Here is a 19,775-nt window from a genome sequence, read left to right as displayed (position 1 = left end):
AAACCTGCACTGGGATTGTGTCGGGGGTTGTGGTGGAAAATATTTTTACACAACTAAAAAGCATTTCCAGGGAGTGACTCCAGGGTTGTTGTCACTGAGCTCTGCCTGTGTCCTGTCCCTCCATCCTTGTCCCCAGTCCCTCTGAGCTCTCCCTGCAGCTTCTCCTGTCCAGGTGAGCACCCCCAGGTGTCCCAGCCTGGTTTGCACATTCAGGATCCAAGGGCAGGTACAAGATCCTGGCACTGGGAGTAGTTCCAGGGATCAGTTCCCAAATTTCTTAAGAAACCAAGAAACGTTCCCAAGCTCCTGGGCAAGAAACCTGGCAGCCACAGCCTGGTTTTGCTGTGCAGAGGTGAGTTCCTGTACAATTGTCCTGTGAATTCACTATTTGGAACATTTTCATTGCATTTTCTGGAATTGCACCCAGGTGTCAGCCCTGCTCCTCGGGGTGGGGTCACTCCAGCCCCACACCTGGCCCCAGGTGACAAACAGCTCCCAGCCCCCAGCACAGCATTTGCACTGGGCTCCCTGAGCAGCAGCTCTGATTTGGGGAAGCCTCGGGAGAGGCAAATGCTGTAAAAACCACAGAGAACTCGTGAGCAGAACTCACCCCCAGCAAATGGAGCTGCAGGGACACTCCAGGGACGTGAAACATCCTCAGCCTCACTTTCTGTTTCACTCCACTGAGATCATTGATTTCAATCATTCATTAATGGGAACAGCCATTAAATGTAAGGGATAAAACACATTTTAGCTGAGGCAATAGCAGCCCTAAAAATGGGTGTGAGTTACTCCTGGAATTTACTGGAACTTGAAATGATTACAAGGTTGGACTGTGAGCAATAAATCTTTTAACAGAGAGGGAACATGTCAGGAAAACTGAATTATCAGCACCCAGCTTCCCCTGGAGCCAGTGACACTTGCATGAGCAACAAGACATTGCTCTGACTCATTTATTCTCCATATCAAGTACAACTGGCATCAGCTTGTTGGAGTTTTTTTATTCTAGTATCAGGAAATACATTAAATACCAACTGGAATCTCTTACACTGAGCAGCATGAAATTAATCCCAAGGACTGTGGTGCCAGCAAATGTCCTTTGTGCCAGAGCCATCACAAGTCAGGAATATTTTGCTTTGCCATGCACAATCTGCTGAGTGTAGGGACTTGCTTAAAAACCCATAACCTTTTACCAGAAAAAAAAAAAAAAAAACTACTTTATATTTACCTGAACAATAATATAAAATTCTTAAAATCAGCTCTTATCCCTGCTCCAGGGATGGGCTCTGTCCTGTTTGCTCACTAAGTGTGGAGGTTTGGAAGGTGAAACTTGGATGGAAAGGCATGAAGGAGAAAGCCTGGCAGCCTGCCATTCCCTTTGAAATGTCCTATGTACATATTCACAAGTGCAGCTTTGGACAGAGCCTGGAATTGTCTCAGTTCCACCAGTTTGGGAAGCAAACCAAGGACAAAGGACTGAATTTCTACAGACAAGAAGCACAGGGCAGCTGGGGGCCAGGCCAGCAGTGAGCTCAGCCCCACAACTCTTCTGTTCTCCCAAACTTGTAGATCAGAGTGCTGAGGGGGAAAAAAGAAAAGAAAGAAAAATCAGACCACACATCAGGTAATTTTAACAATACCCTTAAATCTTACCCTGTGCAAATCAACAGCCCAGCCCTGAACTTGTAGCCAGATCAGGATTTGGGTTTGGTGTTTATTATTTGGTTTCCTGTGCATGGCTGGAACTGTGGGAAAAGCCTGGTATTTGTGACATTCAAAATGTCCAGAGCAGCAACTCTCACTCTGGCACCTGGGAATCAGCTCAACACAAAACCTGAACAATTCCATTTTAATGAACAAATCAGAATATGAAGCCTGTGGTAGACAATCAGATCCACATGACAATCTGATTTCCAAAATCCCACAGGTTGTGGCTGCCCCTGGATCCCTGGCAGTGTCCCAGGCCAGGCTGGGCAGGGTTTGGAGCCACCTGGGACATTGGGAGGTGTCCCAGCCCAGGTGAGACTGGATGGGATTTGGGGTCCCTTCCAATCCAAACCTTCTGGGATTCTAAATAAACCTAAAAAATTCAAAATCTGCCTTCAGCAGTTTCCCTTTCCAATCCCAGAGGGGATTTAGGAGCTGCAGTTCCTGCAGGAATATTCCTCATTTCCCAGAGCCCATGGATGCAGGACACTGCAGAGCACCTGGGGTGGGGCTGGAAGGAAAAGGATCAGCCAGGAACTGAAAGAGGAAAGGAAATGAGATGAAACTTTCAGTGCCTGATCTTGGACTGTTTAACACTTTCAGTGCCTTTTATTCATAAAATCCCTGGACTGCAAAATGCACTCCAGAGCTAAAAGGAGTTAGAGACTCCAAATCGATTTTCAACTGTTACATGATAGATTTAATAACATTATTTGAAATAAATGAGAGGAAATCCTGGGAATATCAAACAGCAGAGAATTGAGCCATTGGTGTGAAATAGTCTGGGAAAGGGGAATGGAATTCCCCAGCTGGGAGGGAAGCCAAGGGATTGCAGGACAGAGGTGAATAATTCCTGTTTTCCAAAGACACTGGCAGCTCCTCATCCAGAAAATTCTGTGCATCCCTGGCCATGCACACTGCAGGGGTAAAAACAGAGCTGCTTTTCCAGGAGGGTCAGTGCAGGGAGGCAGGAAAGTCCCTTTGGAAGGAGGGGAATTTGCCCAGGTAACTTACCTGAAAAATATTAATGCATTCTGGAAAAACACTGCTAATCCAGGGTACACATTAGTGTCTGCAGAGGAGGGACAGAGGAAAACTCAGTTTAGTTCTGGAAGGACTTAAGAGGATATTCCAGGCTCTGGGAGCTGGATTTAACATGAAATTCCAATTTCTGGTAGCTGGATTTAACAGGATATTCCATTTACTGGGAGCTGGGTTTAACAGGATATTCCAGTTATTGGGAGCTGGATTTAACAGGATATTTCATTTACTGGGAACTGGGTTTAACAGGATATTTCATTTACTGGGAACTGGGTTTAACAGGATATTTCATTTATTGGGAGCTGGGTTTAACAGGATATTTCATTTACTGGGAACTGGGTTTAACAGGATATTCCAGCATCAATCTCAGATTAACACCTGGATGCTGTGGCTTGGATTCTCCAGAGACCAGAGGCTTCCATCCCTGTGGATTTCCTGCCAAAGCTGACAAGAAAAGCCTTTTCCTAGAGGAGAAAATCCCCAAACTTACTCTGTGTAACATATGCTCCAAAGAGAATCCACATGGAAGCAATGAGAGATCCAAACATCAACATGAAGCCAATGAAGAGCCAGATCCGAGCCCCTGCAGGGGAGAGGGAAATGTGGATTTTTATCCAGAAATGTGGATTTTTATCCAGAAATGTGGATTTTTATCCATAGGGCCAGGCAATCCAGCTGCCCCTCTGGAGGATGGAATACATGATGTCACTAAAAGCACAAATGGGAAGGGTTAAACCCAAGGATCAAGGACAAAATCCACCTGTTCAGTCATTGGGAAGGGGAAATATTCCTGTGTAAAAGTTCTCTAGAGCTGGATCATGAAACCAAACACACAAAAATCCACCACAGGCCACTTCCCATAGCAGTAAATCCCTCCAAATTTACAAATCCCATGGAAAAGCTGCTGGGATCCATGTGGGAAATGGAATTATGAGTGGAAGCAGAGAGGACAGCAGGTCCTGGGACACCCCAGGGCAGTGACACAGAGGAAATGAAATGTTTGTGACACATCCCCAGGGAATCCTGCCCCAGGGCCACCCCAGGCAGGAACTGATTTCTCCCAGCAGCCATCCAGGATTTGCAGGGAAAGTTTGGGAAGCCAAGACATCCAGAAGCTGAATTGCACCAAATTCCCTTTTGAACAAAGCCAGCACTTATCTCCAAGGGTTCATTCTGTAAAGAAACTAATTTACACAAGTTCTCTCCCACTCCTTCTCTTCTGATTATTTCCTTCACCACCACTTGGAAAAAAAACCCAGCAGGTAAAAGATCAGTCCTTTACCTGAGCAGGATTTGTAGGGATAATTTACCTGTTCTTCCTAAGCATCCATCACTGTAGCTGTCTCCTCTCACCTGTGCATTTGATACAGCATTTATCCTGAGGGCAAAAAAAGGAGATACACTTCAGATTATAGAGAAAATGAATGGAGAGTTCTAAATAAAGAAAATGAATGGAGAGTTCTAAGTAAAGAAAATCAATGGAGAGATCTAAGTAAAACTCCAGATTTTTTTTTTTTTTAAGATGTGACAAATTCTGGGAAAATTCCCTGGCATTCTGTGTAGTCACAAATCCCAAATCATCCTTTTTTCTTGCCAATATTGAACGATTCAATGAAAGCTGTTGCTTTTATTTACATCTCCATGACAAAAGCTCTGTTACCCCTGTTACCCCTACTGTTAACCTTCCTGTTTGAGGAAGTTTTGGGCAAGGAACAGCTGTAAAAGCTGTAAAAACAAAAGGAAATGCAGTTAATTGTTTCATCTTGAGGTAAGTATTGTATTCTCCATCCCTGGCAGTGTCCCAGGCCAGCCTGGGGCAGTGCAGGTGTCCCTGCCATGGCTTTGAGGTCCCTCCCAGCCCAACCCAACCCAACCCAACCCAGTGCAGGATTCTGTGGTTTCTCCAGGCTGGACACAGCCAGCAGAGGCTGCTGGAGTTTCCCAGCACTCACATGAAGAAGGCCAGAGTGGAGAAGACCCCGCAGGTGTGGAAGGCGTGGTTCAGCTGCTCCGGCCTGGGATAAACCACGGCAGCATCGATCATGATCCACCAGCCTGTGAAAAACTGGGCACAGAACACGGTGAGCCTGGCACAGGACAGCCAGGGACAGCAGCCCAGTGCCCTGCACAGCACTGCTTTAACTGGGCACCACTGCTAACACACCCATCCTTCTGGCAAGGGATTTAAATAAAGTGATTTAAATGTGAGCCGTGGGCACAAATCTCAGCGTTGCTGTTGTCAGAGGAGTGTTTGGGAATCAGTCACACTTTCTGGTCACGTTAAGGAGTGGGGTATGGATAAATTTGGTTTATTTATTTATTTTAGCTGCCCAGAGCAGCTGTGGCTGCCCCTGGATCCCTGGCAGTGCCCAAGGCCAGGTTGGACACTGGGACAGTGGGAGGTGTCCCTGCCATGGCAGGGCTGGCACTGGGGGGGATTTAAGGTCCCTCCCAACCCAAACCAGTCTGGGATTCTGTGAAATTCCCTGTTCCTCGTCCCCCTAAGAAGAAGAATCCAGACTGAACACAAATGAGATGGAGATGATGCAGAACAGAGCAGTTCTAACAGATCCAATCCATGAGGAATTTGTTTTCAAGAAGAGAGGGCAGAAATGGTTCATGATCAGCAACATCACAGGACTTGTGAAAATGCTGCTGACAACCCCTGGAGGGAACAGTCGGGTTTTGGGGAAGTTAAGAGAGAGAACTGGAAGAACTTGAGGCACAAGTGTGACTGACAGTGGATCCCCTGATGCCTTAAGTTTTAGCTTTTATATTTTCCAGGCTCTGTATTGCATTGGTGTGTGACTCTGAGCTCCACACAAAGTGTTCCAGGCTCTCCTCCCAGCTCAGGCACACAGAACAATCCTTTGCCAGCCCAGAACCAAGGACAGCTGCAGCTCCAGCCCCCAAAAGTGCAAACAGCAGAGAATGGAGGAGAGAATGTGGGAGGATGGGACTGCAGAGCCTGGAGCTGGAATTGGACAATGAACCCCAAGGTGGAAATGGACCCAAACTGATCAAAGTGTGAGAGTCCACTTTTATAAATCCCAAACTGATCAAAGTGTGAGAACTCGTGAGTCAGATCCATGTTGGGTGGAGCCATGGACGGGCTCTGGTGCTGCCCAAGGTGAATCCTCTGAAGGGCTTTTAATAAATCCCAATTTATTATTTTAACCCTGCCCACCCTCAGTTCCAGGCCCCTCCCCAGGCCCTCCCCAGCCCTCTGGTCCCCTGCTCACCAGCACCCCGGCCACGATGGAGGCGATGGCGTTGCGGCGCTCGCTCCAGTCGATGCATTCACACTCGGGCCAGCGAAAATTGTCCAGGAACCCTGCCATGGCCACAGCTCACAGTGCCCTAGGCACAGTTATCACTGCCCTGGGCACTGCCCACACTGCCCTGGGCACTGCTCTCACTGTCCTGGGCACTGCCCTCCCTGCCCTGGGCACGGTTGTCACTGCCCTGGGCACAGTTGTCACTGTCCTGGGCACTGCCCTCCCTGCCCTGGGCACAGCTCACACTGCCCTGGGCACAGCTCACAGTGCCCTGGGCAGGGCTCACACTGTCCTGGGCACGGCTCACACTGTCCTGGGCACGGTTGTCACTGCCCTGGGCACGGCTCTCACTGCCCTGGGCACGGCTCTCACTGCCCTGGGCACGGCTCACACTGCCCTGGGCACGGCTCACGCTGTCCCACTGTCCTGGCTCTCACTTCTGGACTCTTCCATCAACAGCTCCTGAGTGCCTGAAACAGCCAAGGGTGAGATCAGTATCTCAGTATCACAGAGTCACAGCATCACAGAGTCACAGCATCACAGAGTCACAAAATCACAGAGTCACAAAATCACAGAGTCACACAATCACAGAATCTCTGAATCTCAGGATCACACAATCACAGCATCACAGCATAACTAGGCTGGAAGAGACCTCCAAGATCATCAAGTCCAAGCCATGCCCGAACCCCTCAACGAGACCATGGCACCCAGTGCCACATCCAGTCTCTTTAAACACATCCAGGGATGGTGACTCCACCATTCCAAGCATTCCAATACTTTATTCTTCTTTCTGTAAAAACCTTTTTCCTAATATCCAACCTGTATCTCCCCTGGCACAGCTTGGGGCTGTGTCCTCTGTTTGTGTCAGTGCTGCCTGGAGAAGGAGACCAAGCCAGCTGGCACAGCCTCCTTTCAGGAGCTGTAGAGAGTGACAAGGCCACCCCTGAGTCTCCTTTTCTCCAGGATGAACACCCCCAGCTCCCTCAGCCGTTCCTCACGGGGTTTGTGTTCCCAGCCCCTCCCCAGCCCCTCAATGTCCCTCCTAAACTGAGGGGACAGAACTGGGCACAGCACTCGAGGTGTGGCCTCACCAGGGCTGAGTACAGGGAACAATGACCCCCCTGCTCCTGCTGGCCACACCAATCCTGATCCAGGCCAGGAGCCATTGGCCTTTGGCCACCAGGGCACACTGCTGGCTCATGTCCTGCTGTCCATCAATGTCCCCAGGTCCCTTTGGCCACTGTCCCCAGCCTGGAGCACTGCAGGGGTTATTGTGGCCAAAATGCAGGACTGGGCACTTGGATTTATCAATGTCATCCCACTGGGCTCTGCCCATCCATCCAAACGTTCCAGGTCCCTCTGCAGAGCCCTCCCACCTTCCAACAGATCCACACACGATCCCAGCCCAGTGTGTCTGTGAATTTACTGATCAAAAACCCAATCCCCTCATCCATGTCATCAATAAAATACTGAACAGGACTGGCCCCAGCACAGAGCCCTGGGGGACACCACTGGGGACTGGGGGGACACCACTGGTGACTGGGGGACACCTCTGGGGACTGTCCCCAGCTGGATGCAGCACCATTCACCACCACCCCCTGGCCATCCAGCCAGTTCCTAACCCAGCACAGGGGGCTCCTGCCCAAGCCAGGGGCTGCAGCTTTTCCAGGGAATGCTGTGGCAGACAGTGCCAAAGGCCTTGCTGGAGTCCAGACAGACACAGCCACAGCCCTTCCTGCATCCACCAGGTGGGTCACCTGGTCATAAAAGGTTGGTCAAACACGACCTTCCCCTCCTACACCCATGCTGGCAGGGTCTGACCCCCTGGCCATGCTGTAAATTCTGTGTAATGGCACTCAGTATAAACTGCTCTGCAATCTTACCTGGTACTGAGGTCAGGCTGACTGGTCTGTAATTACCAGGATCCTCCTTCCCACCCTTTTTGTGCATGGGGGTCACACTGGCCACCTTCCAGTCATTTGGAACTTCACCAGTGAGCCAGGAGTGCTGGAAAATGATGGACAGGGGCTCTGCCAGCCCCCTCATCAGCCTGGGGTGGATCCCATCTGGTCCCACACATTGATGAATACCCAAGCAGCTCAGCAGTTCTCTGCTCTTCTATAACAGGGGGCCCATTCTGCTCCCTGACACCACCTACAATCACTGCACAGTTGTCCTGAGGACAAACCCTCTTCCCAATAAAGACTGAAGGCATTAAGCACCTCCACCTTCTCCTCATCCACAGTTACTAAGTTCCCTCTCTCCACCAGGAACATCTCGAGATTTTGGACAACTCTCATGAGTTACAGTCTGGGGGTTTTTAGAGAATTCAGGTTTTTATACAGAATTTGCCTCACTCATGGCAGGAGAAGGAATGAGATTGTTTTAAAGCCCTCCCAACCCAAACCACTCCATGATAAACTCTATTGATGCTGTACTGAGCTGTGTTCACAGAACAACCTCCCTTACACAGAACTGCAGAAGAGAATCAGCACACAACCCAAAAGCTGATGGCAGAACTTGGGCTTTAAGTCATGTCAAGGAGTCTCAATTAAATACTAATATTTCCAGTCTCCAATCTAACAGAAAATGATTTAGTGCCTTTTTTAACACAGAGAAAAAGAGCCCAAGTCAGCAAATCAACTCATTCTGAGGGTAAAGAAAGTCCCTCTGCACAGAGAAAAGGTCACAGGGAACCTTTAAATATGGGAAGAGGAAATCAAAGTCAATTAACAGGCTCACAACTGCTCTTAGCACTGTTCTAATTTGGTTTAGTATTGTCAACTTCTCCGTTTCCCAACCTGCCATAATTCATTTGGTGAAGACTAACAAAAATGTCCTTCACAACCATGAGACAGCACAGACTGATGGAGAACATTTTCTGGTTGATAACAGCAGTGAGGAGAAATGGAATAAAAATCAATAAATAAACATTTTATCTATGCTACAAACACAGATCACCTCCTGTGAACAAGATCCAAAAGTTTGCCCTCCAAAATCCAGTTCCAGAAACCCACACTTGTGATACCACTTCAAATATTAAAATGCATCACTCAATTCCAAGGTTATTTTCATTTGTCCACCATCTGGGCTCAGCCATGCAGTTATTCTCCTCAATGACACCCTGCCCTGGCAATGCTCAGATCCCAGAATCACAGGGCTGTGCTCCTACAGAATTCCAGGATCAGAAGGGTGGGAAAAGCCCTTTGAGATCATCCAGTCCTACCAGCACCACCCCAAACCCTGTCCCCAAGGGCCACATCCAGACACCTCCTCAACACTCCCTCATCCCGAGGCTTGACCACTCTTCCTGGGAAATTTTCTTTTTAATTTTTAATCTGAGCCTGCCCTGGCCCAGCCTGAGGCCGTTCCCTCTCCTCCTGTCCCTGTTCCCTGGAGCACAGCCCGACCCCCCCTCCCTGCCCCTCCTGCCAGGGACTTGTGCAGAGCCACAAGGTCCCCCCTGAGCCTCCTTTTCTCCAGCCTCAGCCCCTTTCCCAGCTCCCTCAGCCCCTCCTGGGGCTCCAGCCCCTTCCCAGCTCCCTGGGCTGAATTACAACTGCTCCTAAAGCCCTTCCTTATTTTCGACTCTGAAATGGCTCCACCTTCTTTGCTCCTTTTCAGACCAGAGCTGTGTCTGTCCCTCTCCTGCAGCAATTCCTGCTTTCCCCTCCCAGTTCCTCATCCACCCACACTGGTTCCTGTTGCTGTCCCCACTATGGAGCTGAGGGGCCTTGCTGGGAGTGGCTGCAGGCAAACAGGGAATCATGGAATGGTTTGGGCTGGGAGAGACCCCAAATCCCCCCCCAGAGCCACCCCTGCCATGGCAGGGACACCTCCCACTGTCCCAGTGTCCAACCTGGCCTTGGGCACTGCCAGGGATCCAGGGGCAGCCACAGCTGCTCTGGGCACCCTGAGCACAGCACAGGGACAGCCCAAAAAGGGTGGGCAACTCCTCACAAGGTGTTCAAGAAATCCAGCTAAAAAATCCTGGATTTGAAGTGCCAGAGAAAAGGAGAGCAACTGATCCAGGGGAGGGAAGGTCCCTCCCAAGGGACCTCAACAAAACGTGGCCATGAGGCCACAATGGGCACAGGCAGGCAGAGAGCCAGAGGTGTCCTGAGCTGGGGAACCAGAAGTAGGAAAAGGATTGGGATTGTGTCCCTGTGCCCCCTCAGGTGTGACCCCACCTGCAGAGCTGCCCCAGCCCTGTCCCAGCTTGGGGAGGAGCTGGAGCTGCTGCAGAGAGCCCAGAGGAGGCAGCAGGATGAGCAGAGGGATGGAGCAGCTCTGCTGGGAGGAAAGGCTGGCACAGCTGGGATTGTTCAGCCTGGAGAGGAGAAGCTTTGGGCTGAGCTCAGGGTGGCCTTGCAGGGCCTGAAGGAGCTGCAGGAACCATGGAGAGAGACAATTGCCAAGGGATGGAGGGACAGCACCCAGGGAATGGAGGGACAGCACCCAGGGAATGGAGGGACAGGAACAGGGAATGGAGGGACAGGAACAGGGAATGGAGGGACAGCACCCAGGGAATGGGTTCACACTGAAAAATTACAGATTTAGATCAGATATTAGGAAAAAATTCCTCCCTGGCACAGGGTGCCCAGAGCAGCTGTGGCTGCCCCTGGATCCCTGGAATGTTCAGTTCCAGGTTGGACACTGGGACAGTGGGAGGTGTCCCTGCCATGGCAGGGCTGGCACTGGGGGGGATTTGAGGTCCCTCCTAACCCAAACATTCCATGATCTGTAATTCTCAACAGCCTTAGAAAAAAAGGAAGAAAATATTTTAAAAATGCATTTTAAAAAACCAACCCCACTGCAAAGCTGAGCTCCTTGGACAGCACAAGAGCCAGGCTGGAGTTTGTCCCCGGGAGGATGAACAGGGACACAGGGACAGCTGTCAGCCCAGCAACTCCTGCTGCACACACACCTCAGGTGGAGCCAGGTGCTTTCAGCTGGAATTTCCCACCTGGATAAAGGTGGAGAATTGACTCTGTGGTTTCAACTCTCCCACCCACACACCTGCCAAGGAGGAAGGAGGTAAAGCCCTTGGCATTCCCGTCCTTCAACGCCCTTCCCACCATCAGCCTCCTCCCCTTTCCCAAGGGCAGGCAGGAACATTCCTCCCTCGTGTCCAGCAAATAAAAACACATCTGCAGGAACAAGCTGGAGACTCTGAACCAAGCGAGCACAAGTGGAGCTGTAAAAAGCACCCTTGGCAGATGCCAGCACTGAGACTAAACCCACTGCAGACAGAAAACACAACAGCAGCTCAGCATTTCCACCTGAAAATCAGCTTTTTTTCTGCCAGAATGAACTGCTTTCACCTGAACAAAATACTGAAAGCAGGTGCAAGGAAATTCAAAAAGTCTGCAGGAAAAAAAATGCCTTAACAAGGAATATCATTGGGTTAATAAAGGACAGAACCACCTGTTTCCAAAAAAGAGAGGAAAAGACAGAAGGAGAAAGGGAAAAAGCTTAAAGTCACAAAGAATATTCAAGTTTTCCTTGAAGATGCACCTTCCACAAGCAGCTCATCAGAATATCCTTTATGTCACACATGCACAGAGGACGAAAAGCACATCAGGAGCTTATGTGAACATTTCTGTGACACCCACTGTCATTTTCCCACTTATTTCAGAAATTTCCTGCAGTTCCACTTTCAGTTCTCCCTATTCCACAGCACTGGGCTCTGCTGTCTAACTTTTAAGTATTACAGTAAAAGCAAAAAAAGGAAGTTTTAAATGTATTTATACCAACAACAAGGCTGTGTGGCCAACTTATTAAAAGGTGATAATAATTATATTTTCATTAATTATGAGGCCTCATCCCTGGCAGTGCCCAAGGCCAGGTTGGACATTGGGACAGTGGGAGGTGTCCCTGCCATGGCAGGGGTGGCACTGGGTGGGATTTAAGGTCCCTTCCAACCCAATCCATGACTTATCCCCAAAACTGCCTGCAGCGGGGGCTCTTTAAGAGCGCTATTAAAGTTTGAAGACTTGAGGAGGCAGAGAAGGAAATAAAAAATCTGGATTTCGCAATTCTCCCGAGGCCGGCTGTGACTCGAGCCCGCAGCAAGGGCATCGCTGAGCCTGCGATGGAATCCGGGCAGGACGAGCCGCGACCCCACGGCCCCAATCAACTGCTCTTTAGACAAAATAAGATATTTTTTCTCTTTAACTCCACCTACAGAGCCCAGCTCTCCGCGGAGCACCGGCGGTGCGTCCTCAGGGCCGGGCAATCCGTGACACACCGGGACGTGCCGGTGTCCCAGGGGAGCGGCCCGGGGGTCCCTCGCGGTGCTGGTCCCTGTCTCGCTGCCCCTCTCCCTGTCCCAGTCCCCATCCCCATTCCCCATCCCGGTCCCGGTCCCGCTCCAGCCTCAGCCCCGGTGCCGGTGCCGCCCGGCCCGGCGCGGCCGCACGTACCCGCTCCTGGGCGAGACGCTTCCGCCTGCGGGTACCGAGCCCCCCTGATTGACACACACCCTGACCAATCAGAACGCAGCGCGGCGCGTCAGAGGGGGGCTGGGTGAGGATGGAGCGCTGTGATTGGTCAATACGGGGCCACGCGCCGTAAGCCCCGCCCTTTCCCGCACGGGCGGGGCGGGAAGGGGCGGGGCCAGCGCGCTCCCGCCTTTCCCCGCAGGCCCCGCCCCCTTCCCCTCACGGCCGGAGCCGCTCCCGCCATGGCCGCTCCCTCTCGGCCCCCTCAGACCCCTCACGGCCCTCAGTGACCCCCGGCCTCCTCCGCTGCCCCACTGCAATAGATGTGATAACTGAGAAAAGATTCGCCTTAATCACAAAAGCATTGGGGTTTGCGTAAACCAGAATACTAAGGTCTGACGTGAAGCATGCACACAAGATAAAGGAAAATACATGATTAAATCATTTTGTTTTAAATCACCTTGTTATGAATATTACGTTTTCCAAATAAGTTGTATCGACTACCAGCTTGCAAAATCAGAACTTCCCGATAATCTTTCCTGCCTTTGATCTCAAGGACCAGACATCCAGATTCCACTGATGGTTATCTGTGACTGTCACCCGGAGACTTTGTCAATTTGAATACGGATGTTTATTCGACCACCGCTGCTTACCTGGCAAAATTATGACAGCAAAAAACCCCCCAAAATTATTGATTCCACCGAGAACCCATAGTATAAGAAGAGGCTGCAAACCAAGGTTGGGTGGAGCCTGGAGTGGGCAGTGACCCCTCACGTTCCCCAGCGCTGCTTGCTCTTTCTATATCAAATAAAGCAATCTAAATTTTGCTGAATATCGAGACTTTTGTCTCTCATTTATAACATAGAGAAATTGAGAATTAAGAATCAAGCACCAAGAAATGCTTTGACTAAAAGGGGGACTGACAAAATTGTATATTTGCTATAATTTACGGTGCTTCCAAGAACAGGAGGAGAGCAAAGCTACAAGGTTGGGTCAAGAATGTGGAAACAGGATACAAGGACAAAGACACCACAGGATAAGGGGGTCTTCAGACCCCTGAAACCAGGAAAACTGGTATCAAAGTCGATGTCTGCTTTAATGAAACTAAACGGAATTAATAAACATGGATAAATTCTAATTCATAGCATCAATCACAGAACGGTCTGGGTTGGAAGGGAATCTACTGGACAAGAAATATGGGGGTAACAAACACGTCAATAAACTCATTGTTTAAAACAGCAAAACAAGTAAGTGGCAAAAGACAGATGCTGAATAAAAGCCCTGGGCAAAGAGAACGGGATCAAAATCAGCATTCTGTGGATTAGAGGGCACATCTCAAAGACACGGAATTGAAAGAATCAGATTGTACTCAAAGTCCTCTCTTCTTTTTTTTAACTTACATGTACACACTGTTCCATCAAGTCCAGAGACACCACACACCCCATTCCCTCAGAGGAGCACCTTCTCCCACTAACAATAAAGATTTATCACTTATATATTTCATTTACAAGATGCCTTGCTTTTGCTTCTCATTTATTCCTTCATCTCTGAGCCTTCTCTGTATCTTCATGTTCATCCCAAGATGTTACTGCTCTGAAACAGAGAAACTGAGAAATCCTCAGCAGCACTCGACACTCACAGTGCTTAAAAAAGGGAAGGATTTCTTCTCAATACTTAGTTTATATCTCTCTTTTATTTCAAGCCATCGCTGCTTGCCCTGTTGGGCAAGAAAGAGATTCCTCCCCCTGAGATAAACTGATACCTCAAATACTGTATCTTCTTAATATATAAAAGTATATATGTATATAATCTTTTGTCTTCATATTAAAATGTCACTTAAGCCTTTCAAGGCATGGGGTTATTAGGCCAACAAATAGAATAGAATAAACAACATGAGTTTGGATCTGGGGTCAGCAATGATTGTACCCTTTCTCACAGTCATAAAATAAGATTTATCAAATTCAAATTAACAGTTCAGTGTCAGCCAGAAAAATTCCTTCTGAAGGTCATTCTCTCCTGAGTTTTCTGTGTGCAGTAGTTGATATTCCTCAGTATTGACTAAACACTGCTCTTAAGGTTTTGTGAACTCAGAGCAACAAAATTACAGACAAGCCCTGAAACACTGAACTCCTCTACACACCTGGGCAAAATAAAAGTGGGAATTATATTTCCCATCATCACTGTAAATGTTGCAGAAGTGGATTTTTGTGCCTGGCAGTTTTTGATGACATCAGTGCAAGGCTGATTTGAAGTGCCTGGGTCAGGTCACACCTGCCCCATTTAAACCCAAGTGGTTTTAATAAAAACATAAAAATCCATCAGTCTGCTGATTCACTCTTTATTTAATGTCTCTGGTATTGAAAGTGCTGATGCTTCTTTGTGAGCCAGAGTGGGTCCCATTTCCTGCAACCTGGTTTCTATTTACCCTTGTGCCATGAATTCAATTTGCTCTTGAAGTCTCCCACTGGGTTTGTCTGACCAGCAATTCTGATCCAATTCCTGCAGACCATAATGAGAATCAAAATGTGGGGTTTTCCAGTATATTATAAGGACCTTCAGAAAAGTACCTTTCATTAACAGTTTGCACTGTAAACAAGAATAAATGATGTAAGTGAACATTCATACACAGAGCTGGAAGGTGTCCCTGCCCATGGCAGGGGGTGCTCACCAATAAATAAATTTCCAAGACCTCTTTCTGTGTTAAAGATGCAAAAATGGATTTGTGCACGTGTACAGTCCAAGCCAAGAACCCTCCCTTCACTGAATTTAACCTTAAAGAGTTGAATGTATGTTTAAAAAATATGCAGCCAAAAATTCATGAGCTGTAAGTACTGAAATAAGAGTGCAAAGGACAAACAGGGCACAGCAAGACATTTGCCTCCACTTTAATGTGTTTTTCTAATGCCTCTGTTTCTCCTTTGAAGTGATAAGAGACTGTCAAAGTGATTGTGGTCTGTGCTGAAGTGAAGCATTAATTTGGATTTCAGCAGAAGGAAAATAAATGACCTGCAAGAGAAGAACCGATTTGTTGCTGCTGTGGTTTAAGGCAGCCAGCAGCTGCTCAGGGGAGGGGAGGGGAGGTGTGAAGGGCACAAAAGGGGCTGTGCAAGCCCTGCCCAGCAATAAAAACACCCTGGAATGGTCAGCACTGCCCCCAGCCCAAATCCAACACACAGCCCCAGACTAACGATGAGAAAAATTAACTCTACCACAAGCCAAACTGGCACATTTCCTTTAATAACATTGAAAAATAACTCAATTATTTGCAATGCAAATGCTCATCACACAACCAAATTTCCTTCAAGTAAGGTGACAGCGTGCATTTCACATTTTCAGTGGACCTGACATTTCTCTAGTGCTATATTTCATCAATAAAGTGCATTCAAAACCTTGACAAGAGCAATTAGCACGAAATTAATTATTTCGGTGTAAGTTTTAACCACTTCAACAGAGAAGACTTCCACCCAAACCTTTTGCCCTTTTCCCCCTCGCTCTCCTTGGTGTCTGAATCAGAAACCTTTTCCAGGACAGCCTCGTAAGTCTTTCGTGCCCGGAGGATTTCCTTGTCCGTGCTGAAATGCACCATCTGCCTGCTCAGGATGGGCACCACCAGGTTGAAGTCGTCAACTCTCTTGTTTAATTTCCTGATGTCCTCTGCGAACTGCTCACAAACGCGGCCCCACTGCTTCTGCTCCGGCAGCGTCATGGGCTCCCCGAGCTTCCTCCTGGCGGCCACCACGCTCTTCCTCAGCCTCTCGATGGTCTCCCGGATCTCCTTCTGCAGCAGGATCCACTCGGGCTGGTACCCGTTGTCGATGAGGATCCTGTTCAGGTTGTGGGTCATGGGGTCGATGTGGGGGCTGTGCGAGAACTTCTGCAAAGGCTTCCCTTTGCCGCTGAGGTTGTCGAAGTCCCCTTTGGCCATGGATTCCTGGATGAGGTCCTCCACCAGCCGTTCCACCGCCTGAGTTATCTTCACCTTCTTGCTCTGCCGCACGTCCTTGGCCGTGCTGAGGTCGCTGCCGGCGTAGCGGCCCTCCAGCCTCTGCTGCCGGTACTGCAGCACCTGCTCGGAGGCGCGGTCCACGCGGAACTGCATGTACTGCTTCTCCCGCTGGCTCGGCGTGCCGATGCCCACGCCCTCGAAGCTCAGGTAGTGCCTGTGCTGCAGGGATTTGGATTTGAATTGCTCTTCCTCCTCCTCCTTCTCCTCGCCGGCCTCTGATTTCTGCTTGGCTGTCAGGTCGCTGAGCACAAGCCTGTAGGCCTCCTCCACCTTGATGAAGGCCTTGGAATCGGCCATGCCGGAGCTGCTGTCAGGGTGGTATTTCTTGGCAAGGTTGTGATAGGAGCTTCTGACGTCGTCGGGGGAACATCCTTCCTCGAGCTCCAGAATTTTGTAGGAGCCCTTGACGTCGTTCTTGGGTTTGTAACCCGACAGCATCCTGCAAAGAAAGGGCTTCAGCTTCCTTGGAATCATGGCTCCCCGTCCCACGACACAATGGCCCATGTTGTTATCAGCACGACACAAAGCCACCGGGGATGTCTTCAGATGCAGCTACATTATAAAGAACCTACAGACACATTTGTACAAAAAAATCATGTTAAATACCCTTTTTTATAAAAGAACTTCCAGGGCGTAAGTCTTATGTTTAGTCTGATATATTAAAGAAATCCCGACTAAAATTCAGCAGTTATTTTCTTCTTTTACAGACTAATATTGAAATCACAGAATCCCAGAATGGTCTGGGTTAGAAGGGACATTAAATCCCCCCCAGAGCCACCCCTGCCATGGCAGGGACACCTCCCACTGTCCCAATGTCCAACCTGGCCTTGGGCACTGCCAGGGATCCAGGGGCAGCCACAGCTGCTCTGGGCACCCTGTGCCAGCCCTGCCCACCCTGCCAGGGAACAATTCCTGCCCAAAATCCCATCAAATCCTGCCCTCCTTAAGCTTAAAGTCATTCATTTACATTTCTAATTAATTACTATTGAAGTAGTAGTAGTATTACCATGTAAATGAAAATTAATTCACAATTTACTTTTTTCCCGGTATGACAGCAGGAACACAGGTTTGTATTGCACTGCACAATTCCCAGGAAGCATTTTTATCACATTTATTTTTCTATTATTTATTGTATTGCCTTTCTTGCCTTTCAGCAAACTCATGCCAGTGTAAACTGGAAAGAAGCTTGATGCTGAGCAATACCTGCTGAAACAAATCCCTCCCTTCTCCTCTGTACCTACATTCAGCAACAGCTCAATTTCCTACTCCCTTGGATCAAGGCCTCAAGAGCTACAACCTGGTACGTTGGCAAAGGAGGGCATCACAGCACGTCCTTGGTATTGCACAGCAACATCTGGATCAGCACTCAGGTTACAGAGTCACTTCGTTCAGCCTTTATATCCCAGCAGTGGCCAAACTCCTTCACTGGTGCCAGGCAGGGGTGTAATCCTGGAAGTCAGATCGATAGCATTCACTATTTCCTTCTGTCAACAATTCCAGTGATTCTGGGTTAGCTGAGGACACAGCCAGGGCAGTATCTCGGCAGGTGACAAAACCAGTCCTTATGTAAAATCAAAATATAAGAATATAACACTAACTGGACACCAGTTACACATCAGCCCACTCCTCTTTATTCTTGGGAATCCTTAGGGAAATGCAGCATCAGTGGAGCTGAAGACACAGGGAGGGCAACAACTCCCTCCACTGTCAAACAAAAAGCTAGGTCAAATCAACTCCTCAAGGTTAATTAAAGAATTTGCAACGTTTATATCTCCTGCATATGCCAAACTGCCCTTTTGCTAACCCAGAGAAGGAAAAGAACATGTACTAGGGACTGGATCAGTCCTCAATGTTTTCAGCTGGCTTTGACCCATGTAAGGTATTAATCAGCTCGTGATAACGGAGCTCATTAACATCTTTTATTTATGATCCAATGATTTTATCCCGTCTGGGCGGCTGACAAAGATAATACCAAGATAACTGATTTTCATACAGCCATAAAACCCCGTGTAACTACTACTTAAACAGAACGATCAATCAATAAACAATCAATAAAATAAAAATTCAATTATCGCTCCAAAAGTGACCTTCTCATAACTCGGCAGCCCCGATTTCAACAAACTTGATCGATAAATAAAAGAACCGTATGTAGAACCCTCATCCCCCCGAGGGGGCCGGCTGGGAAAGGGGGGAGTTATTCCCTGGCAGTGCGAACTGAGCGATTCCCAGTGGGACTGGGGAAGGGGGGATGGATTGAACCCCCCAGGAGCCGGCCCCGCTCTCTCGCCCTCCCTGCCCCGTAGGGCCCGGCCCCGCCTCACCTGGAGCCGCTTCACGGCAACGGCGCCGGTAACGGCCCGGCAGGAAGAGGAGGGACCGGAGGAACCCGAGGGGCCGGGCTCGGCTGTGACCCCGCGCTCAAGGACGGACGGAGGGGAAGAAACGGGGAAAAGACGGGAGGGTCGGGAGAACGGGAATGAGAGAGATGGGGAAGGAGGAGAGATGAGGAGAGGGGAAAAATAGGGAGAAGGAAGGGAGGAGACGGGGAGAGAGGGCCCCGCTTGTCCCCGCTCTCCGCCGGGGGGCGCCCGAGCGCCGCCGTGAGGGGCGGGAAGATGCTGTGAGGGAGGAGCCATGGTGAGCTGTGAGGGAGGAGCCATGGCGGGATGTGAGGGAGGAGCCATGGCGGGGCTGTGAGGGGAGGAGCCATGGCGGGATGTGAGGGAGGAGCCATGGCGGGATGTGAGGGAGGAGCCATGGCGGGGCTGTGAGGGGGGAGCCATGGCGGGGCTGTGAGGGAGGAGCCATGGCGGGGCTGTGAGGGAGGAGCCATGGCGGGGCTGTGAGGGAGGAGCCATGGCGGGGCTGTGAGGGGGGAGCCATGGCGGGGCTCTGAGGGAGGAGCCATGGCGGAGATGTGAGGGGAGGTGCCATGGCGGGATGTGAGGGAGGAGCCATGGCGGGATGTGAGGGGAGGAGCCATGGTGAGCTGTGAGGGAGGAGCCATGGCGGGATGTGAGGGAGGAGCCATGGCGGGGCTGTGAGGGAGGAGCCATGGCGGGATGTGAGGGAGGAGCCATGGTGAGCTGTGAGGGAGGAGCCATGGCGGGATGTGAGGGAGGAGCCATGGTGAGCTGTGAGGGAGGAGCCATGGCGGGGCTGTGAGGGAGGAGCCATGGCGGGATGTGAGGGAGGAGCCATGGCGGGGCTGTGAGGGGAGGAGCCATGGCGGAGATGTGAGGGGAGGTGAGGGGAGGTGCCGTGGCGGCGATGTGCACCTTCACGGCGGTATATGTGGGC

The 19,775-nt window shown here is 49.8% G+C and overlaps 2 protein-coding genes across 3 annotated transcripts; both read right to left on the bottom strand.

The window, feature by feature from the left end:
* Positions 1-981: 981 nt before the first annotated feature.
* Positions 982-12,536, bottom strand: TMEM50B (transmembrane protein 50B). Its single transcript, XM_014890367.2, has 7 exons — positions 12,452-12,536; positions 5,991-6,496; positions 4,701-4,813; positions 4,059-4,126; positions 3,239-3,331; positions 2,722-2,779; positions 982-1,578 (listed from the first exon to the last, which is right to left on the bottom strand). Exons 2-7 carry the CDS (start codon positions 6,087-6,089, stop codon positions 1,533-1,535), a joined length of 477 nt encoding a protein of 158 aa, XP_014745853.1. The 5' UTR covers positions 6,090-6,496; positions 12,452-12,536; the 3' UTR covers positions 982-1,532.
* Positions 12,537-15,685: 3,149 nt separating this feature from the next.
* Positions 15,686-19,104, bottom strand: DNAJC28 (DnaJ heat shock protein family (Hsp40) member C28). 2 transcript variants are annotated; one of them, XM_014890387.2, is made up of 3 exons: positions 18,797-19,104; positions 17,773-17,924; positions 15,686-17,043 (listed from the first exon to the last, which is right to left on the bottom strand). In XM_014890387.2, the coding sequence occupies exon 3, from the start codon at positions 16,977-16,979 to the stop codon at positions 15,888-15,890; it is 1,092 nt and encodes a 363-aa protein (XP_014745873.2). In that variant the 5' UTR covers positions 16,980-17,043; positions 17,773-17,924; positions 18,797-19,104; the 3' UTR covers positions 15,686-15,887. The 2 variants fall into 2 exon arrangements, with proteins under 2 accessions (XP_014745873.2, XP_088016670.1); XM_088160544.1 differs by having other exon boundaries at positions 17,773-18,036; positions 18,797-19,067.
* Positions 19,105-19,775: the final 671 nt, after the last annotated feature.

This window comes from Sturnus vulgaris, chromosome 2, assembly GCF_052056855.1.
Source record: "Sturnus vulgaris isolate bStuVul1 chromosome 2, bStuVul1.hap1, whole genome shotgun sequence".
Classification (NCBI taxonomy): domain Eukaryota; kingdom Metazoa; phylum Chordata; class Aves; order Passeriformes; family Sturnidae; genus Sturnus; species Sturnus vulgaris.
Note: the sequence above shows the minus strand (reverse complement) of the source record. Positions and strands in the feature narration are given on the sequence as shown.

Excerpts from the sequence above, each read along its gene's own strand:
- TMEM50B (XM_014890367.2), bottom strand. The coding sequence starts at position 6,089 with ATGGCAGGGTTCCTGGACAATTTTCGCTGGCCCGAGTGTGAATGCATC. Across the intron at positions 4,814-5,990 it reads CCATCGTGGCCGGGGTGCTG|TTTTTCACAGGCTGGTGGAT; the intron begins GTGAGCAGGGGA and ends TTCTGTGCCCAG. Across the intron at positions 2,780-3,238 it reads TGGAGCATATGTTACACAGA|ACACTAATGTGTACCCTGGA; the intron begins GTAAGTTTGGGG and ends CCTCCTCTGCAG.
- DNAJC28 (XM_014890387.2), bottom strand. The coding sequence starts at position 16,979 with ATGGGCCATTGTGTCGTGGGACGGGGAGCCATGATTCCAAGGAAGCTG.